The sequence below is a fragment of the Lachnellula hyalina genome, assembly GCF_007821495.1.
Source record: "Lachnellula hyalina strain CBS 185.66 chromosome Unknown contig00003, whole genome shotgun sequence".
Taxonomy (NCBI): Eukaryota; Fungi; Ascomycota; class Leotiomycetes; order Helotiales; family Lachnaceae; genus Lachnellula; species Lachnellula hyalina.
In genome coordinates this window covers 186,206-200,784 of record NW_022157117.1, presented here as the reverse complement: position 1 = coordinate 200,784, position 14,579 = coordinate 186,206, and the positions used below count along the sequence as shown (strand labels likewise).

General features: G+C 47.1%; 3 protein-coding genes across 3 annotated transcripts; 1 reads left to right on the top strand and 2 right to left on the bottom strand.

Annotated features, from left to right (window-relative positions):
- Positions 1–2,847: 2,847 nt before the first annotated feature.
- IFM1 (Translation initiation factor IF-2, mitochondrial) lies at positions 2,848–6,162 on the bottom strand (the record flags this gene model as incomplete). The annotated part of the gene is made up of 2 exons (XM_031145795.1): positions 2,848–2,999; positions 3,060–6,162. Coding segments are annotated over 2 exons (3,255 nt in total), but the record flags the coding sequence as incomplete, so codon positions are not given.
- Positions 6,163–6,412: 250 nt separating this feature from the next.
- Positions 6,413–7,254, top strand: LHYA1_G000805 (uncharacterized protein; the record flags this gene model as incomplete). The annotated part of the gene is given in 2 exon segments (XM_031145794.1): positions 6,413–7,234; positions 7,246–7,254. 2 exon segments carry the CDS (start codon positions 6,413–6,415, stop codon positions 7,252–7,254), a joined length of 831 nt encoding a protein of 276 aa, XP_031009704.1.
- Positions 7,255–12,199: 4,945 nt separating this feature from the next.
- On the bottom strand, positions 12,200–14,459 carry LHYA1_G000804 (putative acyltransferase; the record flags this gene model as incomplete). The annotated part of the gene is made up of 5 exons (XM_031145793.1): positions 12,200–13,024; positions 13,070–13,153; positions 13,204–13,472; positions 13,552–14,122; positions 14,289–14,459. 5 exons carry the CDS (start codon positions 14,457–14,459, stop codon positions 12,200–12,202), a joined length of 1,920 nt encoding a protein of 639 aa, XP_031009691.1.
- Positions 14,460–14,579: the final 120 nt, after the last annotated feature.

The window sequence follows — 14,579 nt, the reverse complement described above, 5'->3', positions numbered from 1 at the left end:
CTTCTCGTCCCACGGGAAGTTTGGAATCGCGCCACAATCCTACTTTACCCTGGACACCCACGCGGGATGATTCGAGCAGATGACAACCTCGGAGTTATTCCCCGCACTACATTTCAGAGGTGCGCATCATTTCAGATAAGACATCCCTGGCTTTCCACTATATCAGTCTGCAGCCGCTCTCTTGCAGTAGTACTGCCGTGCCGATGGCCAATAGACGTCCTTTCATAACGCCGGGTCGACTAATAACCGGGACTGGATATATGGGTGTACAGTTACTTCTTCAGCATGTCTGCGTGATGTGCTGCAACCAGTCAAGCGGAGAATATGAGGCTCTTTCTCATCTTTCTATTTGATAGCGGGTTTCAGGCCACCCTCTATGGCATGCATCTCCTCTAAAATGGTCCACGGACCCCGTGATTCAGCCCGTAAAGATGTCTTCTCGATCTTCGAAGAGACGACCTAGCGACAAATCTACTTCATGGTCTGAATGGACGTGGGACGCTGCACGGGGGAAGTATTATAAAGCAAGAAGCGACAGTAAAGGCGAATGTGAGCAAATTCCTATCAGTTTTGTCCATAACAGCTGTCCCCAGAAGGTATGAAGGCTTATGAGTAAATCAGGGGAGTATTACTGGGATGAGAGAGAGGCGCAATCATCCTCGACATACGAGACTCCAAGAACAACTGCTGCCGACACGAACCCCCAAAACTCCGCCAATGTCGGGTCCAGTTATTCCGCTAGCAATCTAGCGGATGATCTTTCGAACACCAGTCTGACATCCGCTGGTAGAGATTCTTCGAATTATGTTACCACAAGTTCATACGGTCCCGGTGGTAAGTCTCCATGTACGAATCAGATAAGTGGTTACTTACCTGACATGCATTTGTCTCAGGGACCAGCAGATCACAACCAATTCAGATACCTACTCATACGGCTTCTGGTGGGGGTGGGATGTACCCGTCTGCGACACCATCCGGTGCGTACATGGGCAATAATGGAGGCGGGCCGGGTAATCTGACGTAGGGTATTCGCTGACTCTGGGCAGGCTATTTTGCAAACGCAAACGCAGACACGGACCAATGGCCTGCTTCCTATAGCAGTTATTCATCCACTCCAAGGGCTGATACAAATCCACAAGATGACTACCAGTCAGCTCGGACCAATTCAACCACTAATGCCAGCGCAGCAAGACAACCAAACCTAAATGAGGCAAGTGGCAGTGGAGACATGACCAAAAAACCAATTCACCGAGCCATTCAAGGGACGAAAGGAAAGGAGGAGAAGCTTGATATGAGTGAGTGTACCCAGAGTCTTTTGATAATCCCACCAACAAGTCTTCAAAGGGATAAGAGTCCACAAATCCCATTACTTCCGACCAGGCGAAGTAAGTCTCCAAGCCCCGATAGGCCTATATGTACTCATGAATGCCTGGCGTAGGTCTTCAAAGTTCTTTGGTCAGAACCTAAAGGCGACATATCTTCTTCCAACGCGACTGTTGTCACTCAAGACGCTCGAGAAGGTACAGCAGATGCGAAATATGGAGAACAATCGTTTTCGAAAATCCGACGTTTCGTAATCGTCGCAGCAGATCACGGGCATTGTCAATGCGTGTATGTGCCATAGATCGTGCCTAACTGTGATTTAATTTTCTGACCTGCGTGTATAGGCCCATCTTAACCTACCAATATCAAGGCACCACTAAATCGGGTGTCAAACGAGACGAGCATGCAATAATCTACACTGGTGACAATCCTCCAGGACTAGTAGAAGGGGAGGCTCCTCTACACTTGACTCCCATAAAGGTTGATACAAATTCACCTCGTGATAAGCTCGACCCAACTTCTCGTGTTAACTATGCGAAAATATACACAGTTGAACATAACGTCAAAGTTCACTTTATTGGCAGGATTGCCGATAATGATCGCTGGAGGTTTAACGCCGATTTCGATGCGACTTGGAATAAAAAGAGACTCATGAACGTCTGATTGGAACTGAAGTTTCGGAACAACATCTGCTGAGCAGATCATTCTTGCGACCCAGAACGAAGTCATGGGTCTATGATGAGCGATTATTAGATCGCTCTTATCAACACAAATACGTTAAGCCATTGCAGGACAAGGTAGGTTGAGTCAAGATTTCTTTTGTTGGCCCTTGCGTGCCAAGCAACATCTCATGAAAATCGTCGAAGTCTCTTAAGTGTATTGAAGATGGAAAATATGTCCGTGGCATCTGCAATAGCCAGTTTCTTTTGCATACTAAGCAAAGAGCGATTGTTGGAATTGGAAACCTCGCAAGTCGAGTATATGTTTACACCCTTTTCATTATATGAAATAACGGCCGCGTTTCTTTGGAATCTGAATTTTGTACGGAAGTCCGATCTGGTTTTTCTTAGGGACATCCAATACGTTATCTTGAAGAAGCAAGACTTTGGAGGCAGTGAGTGAGACTGCGTAGCTCTACCGTACAGTCGGGCTAATTGCATTTAGCCTCACGAGTTGATAATCGCATATTATTTCCAAATATCGCTCTTCAAACCCGGGGTAGGTCACGTGCCCAAGTGAGAACTCCAGCTTGACTGTCACGCCCAGCCTTCCTCCCCAACTTCTATCGGCGTAGGCGTTTAAAAACAGTGCGGTCGGTCACTGGCCTAGTGAAGTGAAGAGAAAATCGAGTGGGGAATATGTGAATCAATTACTAATCTATACATTGTGCTATGCATCCCAGACTCCCTTGCCAATGCTTCTAATGAATGCAGTCTCTCCTCTATGTTCGTTTTCATATGTATACCGTCCCCATCATCTTACACGCTGCTAATATTTTACAACAAATACAAAAGAAGAGGTAGATTACAAGTATCTCTTCTCCTCTTTCTGCTCGTAAGACTGAATTCGGTCCCCGACTTGGAATTCGAACCAGTCCGTGAAGCTCATACCGCACTCAGCGCCATTCTTGATTTCCATGACATCTTTCTTGACGTTTTTGAGGGAGGCGAGGGAGCCTTCATTATATTAGCAGAGTTTCCACCGGACTGGAATAGATTGGAAAGGATAAAACATACCATCATAGACCTTCTCGCCATGCCTGATCACTCTAACCTTGGCGTTCTTTCCAATTACCCCGTTTCTAACCTTGCAACCAGCAACATTTTTCTGCTGCCTTCCCTTGACGGTAATGGAGAAGATATTTGAAACATCCGCCTCACCTAGCACTCTCTGGGTAATCAGTGGCGGCAAATGCTTGCTTAGCTCAGCCTTGACATTCTCCACCAACCGATAGATGATGTTCTCGTTAATGATATTAACTTTGGCTTGCTCAGCAGCACGAGAGATATGAGGTTCTACTTGAGTGTTGAAGTTAATAAGCTGACCCTTGGCAGCTGCTGCGTGCTCAATGTCAAACTCGGAGAGTTGTCCAACGCCAGAACGGAGAATATGTGGGTGGACTTCTTTAGTGCCGAGCGCGGCAATACTGTCCATGACTGCTTCAACGGAACCACTGACGTCGCCTTTAACGATGAAGTAGACTTGCTTAGGTCCACCAGCCTTTTGCTCAGGAATATCCAAAGCACGACCCTGCTTTTCGGCCTCAGCTTCCGCTTTCTCGCGATCGCGCTTTTCTTGCTCGACTTTGCGGTTCTCGTTGATGGCTTCCATATCTTCGGCCATTCTGTCACGTTCTTCTCTCTCAAGTCTGTAATCGATCACGCTCTTGGCCTTTTGTTCGTCAACAGCCTGGAGAACCTCATCACCTGCAAGCGGCTGTTCACGCCATCCGTCAACTTCGACTGGAGTTCCCGGACCTGCTTCCTCAATCTCAATGCCAGCTTCGTTGCGGAGACAGCGGATTCGAGCCCATGTCTTGCCTGCCACGATGGAATCACCTGGGCGCATTGTTCCTCTTCGGACGAGAACAGTGGCGACTTTGCCCACAGACTTGATACTTGCTTCGAGTACCCAGCCTTCAGCTTGACCATCGGTCTCCGCTCGCATGTCGAGAACATCAGACAATGCCACTGCAGCTTCTTCCAGCTCATCCATGCCTTGACCAGTCTTGCCACTGACACAAACAACTTGTGTCTCTCCGCCGAAATCTTCAACATCGACGCCGTGTCGAGCAAGATCTTGCTTGACCCGGTCAATGTTTGCCTCTTCTTTATCAACTTTGTTGATGGCTACCATTATAGGCACGTTAGCTGCTTTAGCATGCTTGATTGCTTCAATGGTCTGAGGCTTGACACTATCATCTGCTGCAACTACCAAAATCACAATATCTGTAACAACGGCACCTCGCTGACGCATGTTTAGGAATGCCGCATGGCCAGGAGTATCTAAAAATGTGATGGTCTTGCCGGAGTGCATTGGTACGGAGAATGCTCCAATATGTTGTGTAATTCCTCCATGCTCTGTCGCAGCAACAGATGATTTTCGCAGGTAATCGAGGATAGTGGTCTTTCCATGGTCGACATGTCCCATGATTGTCACAATAGGAGGTCTTTGGGGCAGTATAGACGGATCTTCGGCCGGTGGTCGTGCTTTCAAATCTTCCGAATCGCCACGATCGATAATGGGATCAAAATTGTATTCCATTGCAATGAGGCCAGCGTTTTCCGAATTCAAGATGAAATCGTGATTTGTCTCTTCGAAGCCCAACTCCTGCATCTTCCAAACGAATTCCTCGAGCCTAACATGTAGTGCAATTGCTAAATTGGACACAGTGATGTATTCCGGGAGCATAATTGGAATTGGTTTTCTGGCAACCTTTTCGCGCTTCCGCTGCTTCTTTAGCTCCGCACGTTCTCGGGCTTCTTGCCGTGCAGCATCCTCGACTTCATCTTGATTAACGAACCGCTCGCGCCGCTTGGCTTTATCTCGTTCTTTACCATTTGGCATTTTGTTGTAGCTTGGTTTATCATCCGATTCAAATCGTGGACTTGCTTTCTTTCCCCGGCTTTCACGGGCTGGACGTTTCAACTCGTCATATTGAGGTTCAGCCTTTTTGCTTTCTTCTGCCCTGGGAGCTTGTTCGGCCTTTTCCCTCTCTTCAACCTTAGGAGTTTGGCCGACACCTGCCGCTTTACGAATGGGGCTCCAGGAAATGGTTGGTTCAGGATCCTGCTTCCCATTTAACTCACTTCTCTGATCCCGAGATTCTGATTGCCATATACTTTTTTCAGCAGCTTGCTGGGGTGAAATTTGAGCACCTCTACCGGCACCCCACCGTGACTGGTCCTCCTGCTGATACGGTTCCCGTCTGGTACTGAACGTGGAATCCCGTGGAGGGGTAGCTGACCTGTTGCCCAGAGGTGTATAACGTCCCCACTTAGCCTGCTCTTCCCTTTGAGCTCGACCTTCCACAAATCTATCGATAGGCCTCGTTATTTCTGGGCCCTTGGCTTCATCCCGAGCAACTGTTTTAGACTGTCGCTTCAAATGCGCCCAACCGGGAAAGTCTTCCGATTGTTGATTTGACCGAGACGCAGGCGGAGCGTCACCCATAACATGCCCAATGCGTCGGATAGGTGGAGCTCTAGCTCCTGCTTCTCTCTGCCGTTCTCGAGCTCCCTCACGTTCGAGTGCCCTCCGACCTTCCTCCATCAGCTCTTGTTGGGTACGTTGACGAGGATAAGGACGCCCTGCTCGAGTTGTATGCGGCCCGGGTCCGGTGGGGATAGTGATTGGCCTCTGTTGTGATGAGATACGCTTTTCTTCTAACAATTCTCTTGCTCGCTGTGCTTGGGCAGCTTGTTCCTTCATCAAGTCTCTTGCTCGTTGCTCATGTGGCAACATGCCGTTGGTTTCTGGGGTCTCGTTCGAGCGGCCTGGCTGTATCTTCGCTGCTGGTATACCATTTCCGATGGAATTTGGTCCACCCCAGCTTCCCGCAGGTCCAGCGGGTGGTATTCCTCCCCTTCCAACTCCAGGTCGACCCCATGTATAGGTAGTACCTAAAGAGTTCCCATTTCCAGCGTTGGGTCGCCCCCAGGTCACTGCTACCGGTTTCGTTTCTCCATTGTTATGATCTTCTCGTGATGCAGCTGCCTCTGCTGGGGGTTTCGATACCGGACGAGACGATTGTAGGAAACGGCGCTGGACGTGTGATGGACGTCGAGCCTGTCCAAGCCGATGCGCGCAGAAGGCGCATACAGACGGGTTCGTAGATTCCTATCCAGCATTAGAATGTATTGATCTTAGATATGTCGAGGTTTTCTCCTAACCTTCAATAGACTTCGACCCCTCATAGTTGGTCAATGGATGGCAAAGAACATGTTCGGAATCATAAGGTTGTAAATTTTTAGATATCAATGGTACGGTGGCCTAGTGCCATCAAAGTGCACTTTGACCCTTACCATGTATTTCTAGGAAGTACATCAAGCGCGCGAATAAGTTGCAATTTCTGTTGAAGGAAAGCAACATGCCTCCAAAAAGCAAAGCAAAAGCTTTTAGGAACCCTCCTGCACAGGCTCTAGTTCGGTCAAAAAATGGACCTCCGGAACCCTTTTCACGACCCTCCTCTAAGCTTGAACCCTTCCTCTCGACGCTTTCGACAAACCATATCTATATCACCCATATCGACACGAAACCCGTCGACTTCAAGCGCAAGATCTTCCTTGTTCCAGTTCTTATGAACATTGCCATCGTTGGCCTGATAGTATGGCGCATCAAATACATCCTGCCTTGGTACACGAAGATATGTTGGTCTTTGATGACTGGCAGGAGAAACGAAACTACCTTGGATACGGCGCGGATGCCATACAATGATATAGCAAAGCAAATACTACGTCGATTCTTGACATTTGTGCTTGATCTGATGATCTACGTGTTTATATGGCCGTGGCCGAGTGCTTTCTTCACTGGCCGAGTCGCAGGCAATCCTGTCCTGTGGAGATTCATTGTCGGATTCAACAGAGAGGAGATTATTGTCCGCCGGAGTAGGAAATGGTTCGAACCGGGCTTAAACATGTTGGAGGACGGGAGTAAACAGGATCTGGTGCTCAGCACCGTTCGTCAGGCCACAAATCCTATGTGGATGAACGAAAAGACGGGATATCTGATGCTTAGCAAGGAGTGGGATCTAGACTGGAAGCTTATGGTTGCTGCCACCAAGCTTTGCGATAAGAAGGAGATGGATATGAAGGATTTCAAGCCTACGATTTTCATCCATGATAAAACATTTGGATGGATGACAATTGAGTCGGCTGCTGCAAGTGGCACCGCGAAAGAGGAAGAAGGACGTGTAAGTCACAGAAATTGTAGCATGATACAAACTGTCAACTTGCTTTTGAGAACGATTCTCGCATTTGAGTTGTCAAAAGATGGTGCTAATTTTACTCCAGAGGAAAATCGTGGCTTTCAAAGATGAGCTTACAATTATGGGAAAAGAGAACCTCTTCTTCCGCTGGATTGAGCTAGTTCAATTCGAATCCTCTCAACCTGGTGGATTTGGCCCAGAAAGACAAAAGGATACCATGATTAAAGCGAAGAAATTGTTTGAGGACCAGGGTGTAGATTTCGATCAATTTTGGGCCAAAATCGGTGGAATGCAAGGTACGTCTGAATTTTGCGTATAATATGCGAGCATGTCACAACAGCGCTCTGCTCCCAGAGCCACTCAGGAAAAGCATGTACTGATTTGTTGAATAGGCATGCCAGGCATGGATGAGATGTAAGAGTATTCTTCCAGTCCAACATGGGAACCTTGGCAATTTGAAGATGCACCACGTGCTATGCTAGCCATATTTTTCGACCTCGTTTGAGAACCATGATCGCAACCGGAAGAGCGTGTCAACTGACGTCAAACTTCGCAAACCGTTCAATCCTGTTACCACTTTGCTTAATAGCAAGGCATTGCGTTCTTTGAGTTGGCTTAGGTCTCACGACTTTTTGGCCCCAGATTGGCTCAATTTGTAAAATCAATGCAGTGCCAAGGGTGTCTGGAAATACTTACGAGGCAACGAAGATCCAGAACTGCCAAATGTACTATAGCTACATAACACGTTGATCGGTATTCCGGCTTGTCTCCTCATCCCTCTTGGAGCATTAGTGGTAGGATTGTAAAAATATGGATCGAGGGGCGTTCGTCTTGGATTTCACCACTTGTATATTCCTGTATCCTGATTTTAGCTTGTTCATAACATTGGAAAGTCCGCTTCATATCTCAATTCTTGATTTGAAGTACCCACGGTATGAATTTTACCCAATATTATTTGTTCCTTTGATGCTTAACTTTAGATTGATAGTTCAAGGAGAATGGCACTTGCGGCGAAAACTTGTTCGAGTATGCTGCTTCGTTTGGAACGCCAAAGCACCCAACCACCGAAGAGGATAATATCTTCAGAGAAAAAGCTTCTGGTGGAACCAATGTTAATCAATACCGACTATGTCCATGTCTAAAAATGGCATGGCTCCTCTTACTAGAGAGCGCATAATTCAAAAACGGATGCGCTTCGAGTCCTGTCGGTCGGCATCGTCTTCCCGTCAATGCTACTGGCGTCCGCTGAGACCAAGCCACCAACGATCTCCGATCTCCTGGAGCAGAGACCGTAAACTCTCCGGTCCGTACTCGACATGTCACCCAAATTGCTATCGATGTCAATCGCAACTACTATCATTTAATCTAACTATTGCTGGTCACGAGTCTAGCTTCCGTTCGACCAGGCCCAGACTTGTTCCACCCCATCAAAACCTTTCCGAACTCGAGTTACGCAGCATCGCCTGCCTCCGTGATAAGACCCCCGTTCTACCATGGCATATTGATAGTCGTTTCGCTCAAGGTGGCATGCTATCATTTACATCTCACAAGGCGACGGTGATCAATATTATTCGCCGAAGATTTCTCAATCTTACATACATTTGGCAGTGCGGAGATTAAAATGACGCGAAAGGTAAGGAATGTATATGTATAATTGTGAGATGTATTGGAGAAATCTAGGTGAGTCTGCGATGCCGATTATCAATGTATTAGTGAGCAATCAAGTCTTCTTTCCGACTACTTGGAAACAGTAATGATATTTCTTCTGGTCGGTTTCGATTTTGTTTTAGCAATAATTTGCGATGAAATTCAAGTTTCCATACCCTTTTTCCCCATCAAAGCAACAGTCGGTGTTGGTATCACAGGTTTGATACGTGATCACTTCTCTCCTACGTAGTATAGACTTGATTCTGTATTTGGTTGTTGATGCTTAGCATTCATAATGGTGTTGCAAACGCGAAGAGGCTATGCCTCTTCTGCTGACTAAGCTAGATCACATGATGTCACATGACTGGAAAGGTCGGAATTCAACCCATATTCCAACAGTCGGAAATTGGCCCTTCGGAGCATTCAGATTACCAATTTTGCTTGATTCAATTTGTGGAAGAAGTGTGTAGCGATCTGATATCACGAATTGAATTTCCTAAAGCGAGGTCGCAACCTTTTGTAACGCAAGTGCAAAACGAAGATATTGCATATCAGTAGCTTTGGTACAGGCAAAAGTTACTTGTCGCTTCCTCCAATTCAAACCCCTGAATTAATAGGGAAATAGTGATGCATGCAGATAATCACAACGGGTGAGCCTCGTTTTGAGAAGAGGGGAACAGCAACTCACATACACCCCAAAGAGTAAGTCTTTGTTTGTTTATTTTACATGCCCCCAGGTTTCTATCACAAAAAGATCTACAGCCTCGTGCTGTCGGCGTTTTCTAGCGTGAACACAGCATTAGACTGAAGTCCAATTTGAGGCTCACAAGTACGCACCGTCCACTCAGTCGGGTATCCCAGTTCGGTACTTTGTGCTTTCAATACATAAATTGGGATTTCGAATTTCGATCGACTGCTACCTGCTTAAGTAAGTGTTGTGTAGCAGGACCAGATAACAAATCCCATTCGAACTCTCAACACCACGCATTGAAAAATCACAATCAATCGACTTCATAGACCTGTCTGTTCCGGAAGATCTGCGTTTGAAATCTATAAGTATAGAAAGAGGTAGTCTCCCAGAGCCATAAATCAACCAGTCTTTTCCACCAATACATTCGTTACCTAAAATAGTCGAGCTTCAAAAGTTTCAGACCTACAGCCCAGCATGCTCTCTCTTCTTTCTCTGGGCTTGCTTCTCCATACAGTTATCGGCGTCGCGATTCCTAACGAGGAGTATGTCGTCGCAACCCCAACCACTGTCCCTTACGCACCTGTATACGCCACCTCGTCGTCTTCTACCAGCTGTACCAAATCATCTTCATCGTCCTCGCTTTCAACTAGCTGTACGAAAACAAGCTCAGTGGCACCATACTACACCACTCCCTCAACTACGCCTGTATATGAATATGTGTCTTCCAACTATGTGTCATCGTCAGCCAACTGTACAAAATCATTCCTAGGCTCGTCTTCAAGCTGGACAACGTCCACCACCTGTACTAAGTCTCTCTCATCTTCGGTCTCGGCAGCACCGTACTACAGGAGCTCCTCAAGTGTACACGTCTATGAATATCCTTCATCAACGCCTGTTTCATTGAATTCCACTAGCTGTACAAAGTCACATTCGTCTACGGCAGCTCCCTATTATGCCAGCGTCCCTCCTGCGTATTATTCATCAATTTCTGTTTCATCAAATACCACCAGCTGCACAAAGTCTTCAACCTTAGCACCTCCGTACTATACTAGTGCCCCACCTGTGTATTATTCGACTCCTGTATCCGTAAATTCCACTACTTGTACAAAGTCGCACACGTCTACTTCAGCGGCACTGTATTATCCCAGTGCCCCACCTGAGTATTCGCCAACAAACACTACCAGCTGCACAAAGACATATTCCTCAACCTCAACCAGCTGTACAAAATCGTCATCCAGCTCCACACCAGCATATGAAGCCCCAACCCCAACCGAGTATTCCTCTCCACCAGTCTACTCAACCACGAAATGCACCACCTCCAGCACCAGCTCAGTCCCATCATACGAGCACAACTATCCCCGCAACCCACACCCACCTGCCAATGCCATCTATGCTTCTCCCCCTGCCTACGTAAACGCCAGCGCCCCGTATAACACTACAGTATATGCCCCCACCGTTGCGCACACCACGCTTTCGGTCAAGGCAACCCAGGCAACCGTCACTCTGCCTGAGTACCCGATATCGACTTCGACTTCAACTTCGACAGCCAAGGCACATTACTCTACCCCATCCGTGTACTATTCTAAGCCAAAGGCAAACCTGACAACTGTGGAAACTCACCCCTACAAGAGCTCCTGAGCGGTTTGCAGTGTCCGGAGTGATGAGAGTGTGGTGAAAGGCGAGTGGACGGGGAAGTGAAGGAATTAATATGAATGGAAGTATATGATGGGATCTCAATAGTTGAAGAATTGTGAATGCACAGGGGTTTTCATTTTACGTCATTCTTAATCTGGGGTCGTATTTGTGCAATGAGTGAAGGTTCTGGTGGGGTTTCTTACAATTAGTCAAGTAGTGACATCGATTCTTTAGAAGTTGGGTGCGTCTTTTAGATGGTACATATATACATTCTTTCTAGGAACTTGGAGTGATTGCACGCATACTTTTTGAAGCTCAAATGAAAAGCCGTTCAAGTATCTCTCGGGGTTACAAGTATTTCGCGTATACAATTGATAAACGGAGTCATTAATAACGGCATTTATATGTCAAATCTTGGAGATGGGAATGATCTTCTTTGTATTCTATGTACATACAAACGCCCCCTCCTCCCCCACTCAATGGCATGGTTGTTGCAGGTGGAGATGACGATGTTTGCATCGTTGAAGACTTGCGGTGCCCGTTTCAGACCAGCCGTCGACCAGGCCCTCTTCTCCTTGAATGAAAGGCCTTCGCTTTTAACTGCCTTGTCCTTCAATTACAACCATCCCTGTGCCTCAGCAATCCCGTCCCGGGCCTTCTCCTCCACTAACTTGATCAGATGGGACCACAGCTTGTAATAACGTATCGGATCGTTGCCATCATCTTCAACAACAGTAGTTAAAAGATCCATGAGATCCTTATCAGCTTGTGCTCTGGTAGGCATAAACACGACCTTGAATCAAACACTTTACTTTACAATTAATATCTTGGACTTTATGCCCCCCGCAGGACTTAATGTACTAGTGTACTAGTGTACAGTAACACAATATCCGTCACGCGGCGCTGTATTCATAAGAATCTAGACGAGCAAGCCCTGATTTTTGGATCCCATGGAAGATCATATTCTATATTCGCAGCTATTGGATTTTCTTCTCATCCTTACCTAACGAACTCATGCGCAACCCCTCGATTCCTGACTCGTCACGAGGTGTAGAGAAAAACCCGATATCTGAAAGATTGTGTAAGGAAGAGTTTCGCGGCAGAGGCTTCTGTGACTGGGTTATTGAGACGCTTATAGCCTCGGGGCCATCCATCGTGCCGACTGCGTCGCAGTCCGGAAAAATCTCAGGAGCAAGACTGGTAATGAGTTCCGTGACTTCTCTCGAAAGCCCCGCCCGTTGTTTTTGCAGCTTTGAAAGCGTGTTTGTAGATGTAGGATTGAGACATAATACGAGCGGTCGAAGAGACTTGAGGATATCCATCCCCACCTCTCCGATCAGGAGTGCCGCGAACGTGATTGAGATAAACAAGGCGAGTTCGAGGATGATGAGGATCCAGATGGGGATTTTCTCAGCTATCCATTCCGGTGCATATCCTTGGATGCGGTTGTGATAGAACCAGTAGGTCAGAACAATGGTATAGAACGCGTAGAGAAGAGGGGCGAAGGCCACGGAAATAAGAACTTTCCATGAGGCCATCACATCATGTCCCTGGAGCTTAACCGTTGACACTTTTAAGTCTTGTCTGGATTTTCTATGGGAGTACACTTTCGACACGATAAAGACTGGCGCAAACAAAACTAGGCCAGGCACTGTGCCTATGGCAAGAATTGAGATCTTCCCCACGCGAAAGAAGAGGGTCGATACGACTTGCAAGATCGAGAATCGCGCGTACTCTACTTGGTGATCGTTGATTCCGAGAAGTCTGAGCTGTTCATTATACTTTTCGACGGACTCTTTGAGCTATTTCATTCTGGGATCGTTTTGGTATTGAGAGTAGCCTTTGACAAGCCGGCGGTTGATCTCCACGACTCTTGACAGGGGTAAACGTTTCCCAGTGGGGTTGTACAAACGTCTCACTGCTTGGGCAAGCTTTCAATTTGTCAGAAACGTCTCCATTAATTGAAGCAGAGGTTGCTCACCATAAGTGTTTCGTAGTCCGGAGATATAACTGTGACATTGACCAGCGACTGGTAGATCATTTCAAGCAACGTGCTAACAGCTTCCCGCCTCTTTCCAGTCTTGTATTGTTGGACAAGCTCGGGCGGAATCTCAATGGGGTTCCCAAACTCGATAACTGCCCGGGACCGAAATTTATGAGCATGGAAGTAATTCATGCCACAAGGTACAATCTTCAAATTGCAGTCTGGGTTTAAGGCAAGAGCACCAAGAGCCATCATGGCGACCCCAGCTTCCAACAAAAATCAGCTTTAGACGCTTCAAAGCCACGATTGGGAGGTTTGTGGAAAGTTGCCGCCAACTAAACTCACCTTTCAAAGGCAGTAAATCTGGACGGTCGTGACTGCCACCTTCAGGGAAAATGCCAATGCAACCACCAGCATCCAAGCGTTTAAAGACCGCATCATAGACCTTCGTCTGGTCGACATGAGGCGCGACTTTGAATATGCACCCCTCGAAATCATCATCTGGCCCACCACTCTCAAGGTTACGTTTGCCCGTGAGCTGAAGAATCGCATCCTGTCCTTCAAACGGAGTTTTCAAGACCAGCTCCTCTGCTCCACGAATTTCTTGAATTCTCGAGCTGTGAGTCTTCCCATTGATACTAGGCAAGCTAATAGTCCCGCCGACTTCAAAACCAGGACCATCGAACGCGGTACCTCTACCACGCAGCAACGTTGGTTGGGCTTGAGGATCCGGAAGATACACGGCTCCTCTCCCTTGCTCAAGATTATCCATGGATCTTGCTACCGGAAGTGCGCCAACTCCTTTGGACAGAGTGCCTATTACGGCACGTTTGAGGGATTTAGCTGCCATCAGAAGTGCAACACGCCGCCCCGCTTCTGCTCTGACGACGCGCATGAGGAAGAACGTGTCTACGAACTATTTGAATCCGGTAAGTAGATTCATCGCAATGGGAATTGTTTTCGATTTCTCTCCGGGGATGCCATCATTTAAAACTGCCAACTGCATCATCCGTCCTCACTGATCAAACTCGGTGTCTCGACCATCCATCACCATGACTAAAGGTAACAAGCAACGTACTTACTTGATTTGCATGCGGAGCAGCCACAAAAATAACAGCTCCATCCTTGGGAATTTTCCACGCTCCTCGCGGATAGACCTCCCTGAAGAAAATGTTTATCGGTATATCGAAGATCCTCAAAATGAGGTCGTAAATCCACCCATTAATGGGATCACTCTTCTCCTTTCCCGCCATGACTTTTGATGCATTGGTGGGAGCCTTATGCTTATATCTTGCGAATATAATTTTCAGAATTGTCTGCAAGAGAGTGTTGAGTAAGCGGTGATTTATGTTGAGGAAAGTCGTGGCGTACTA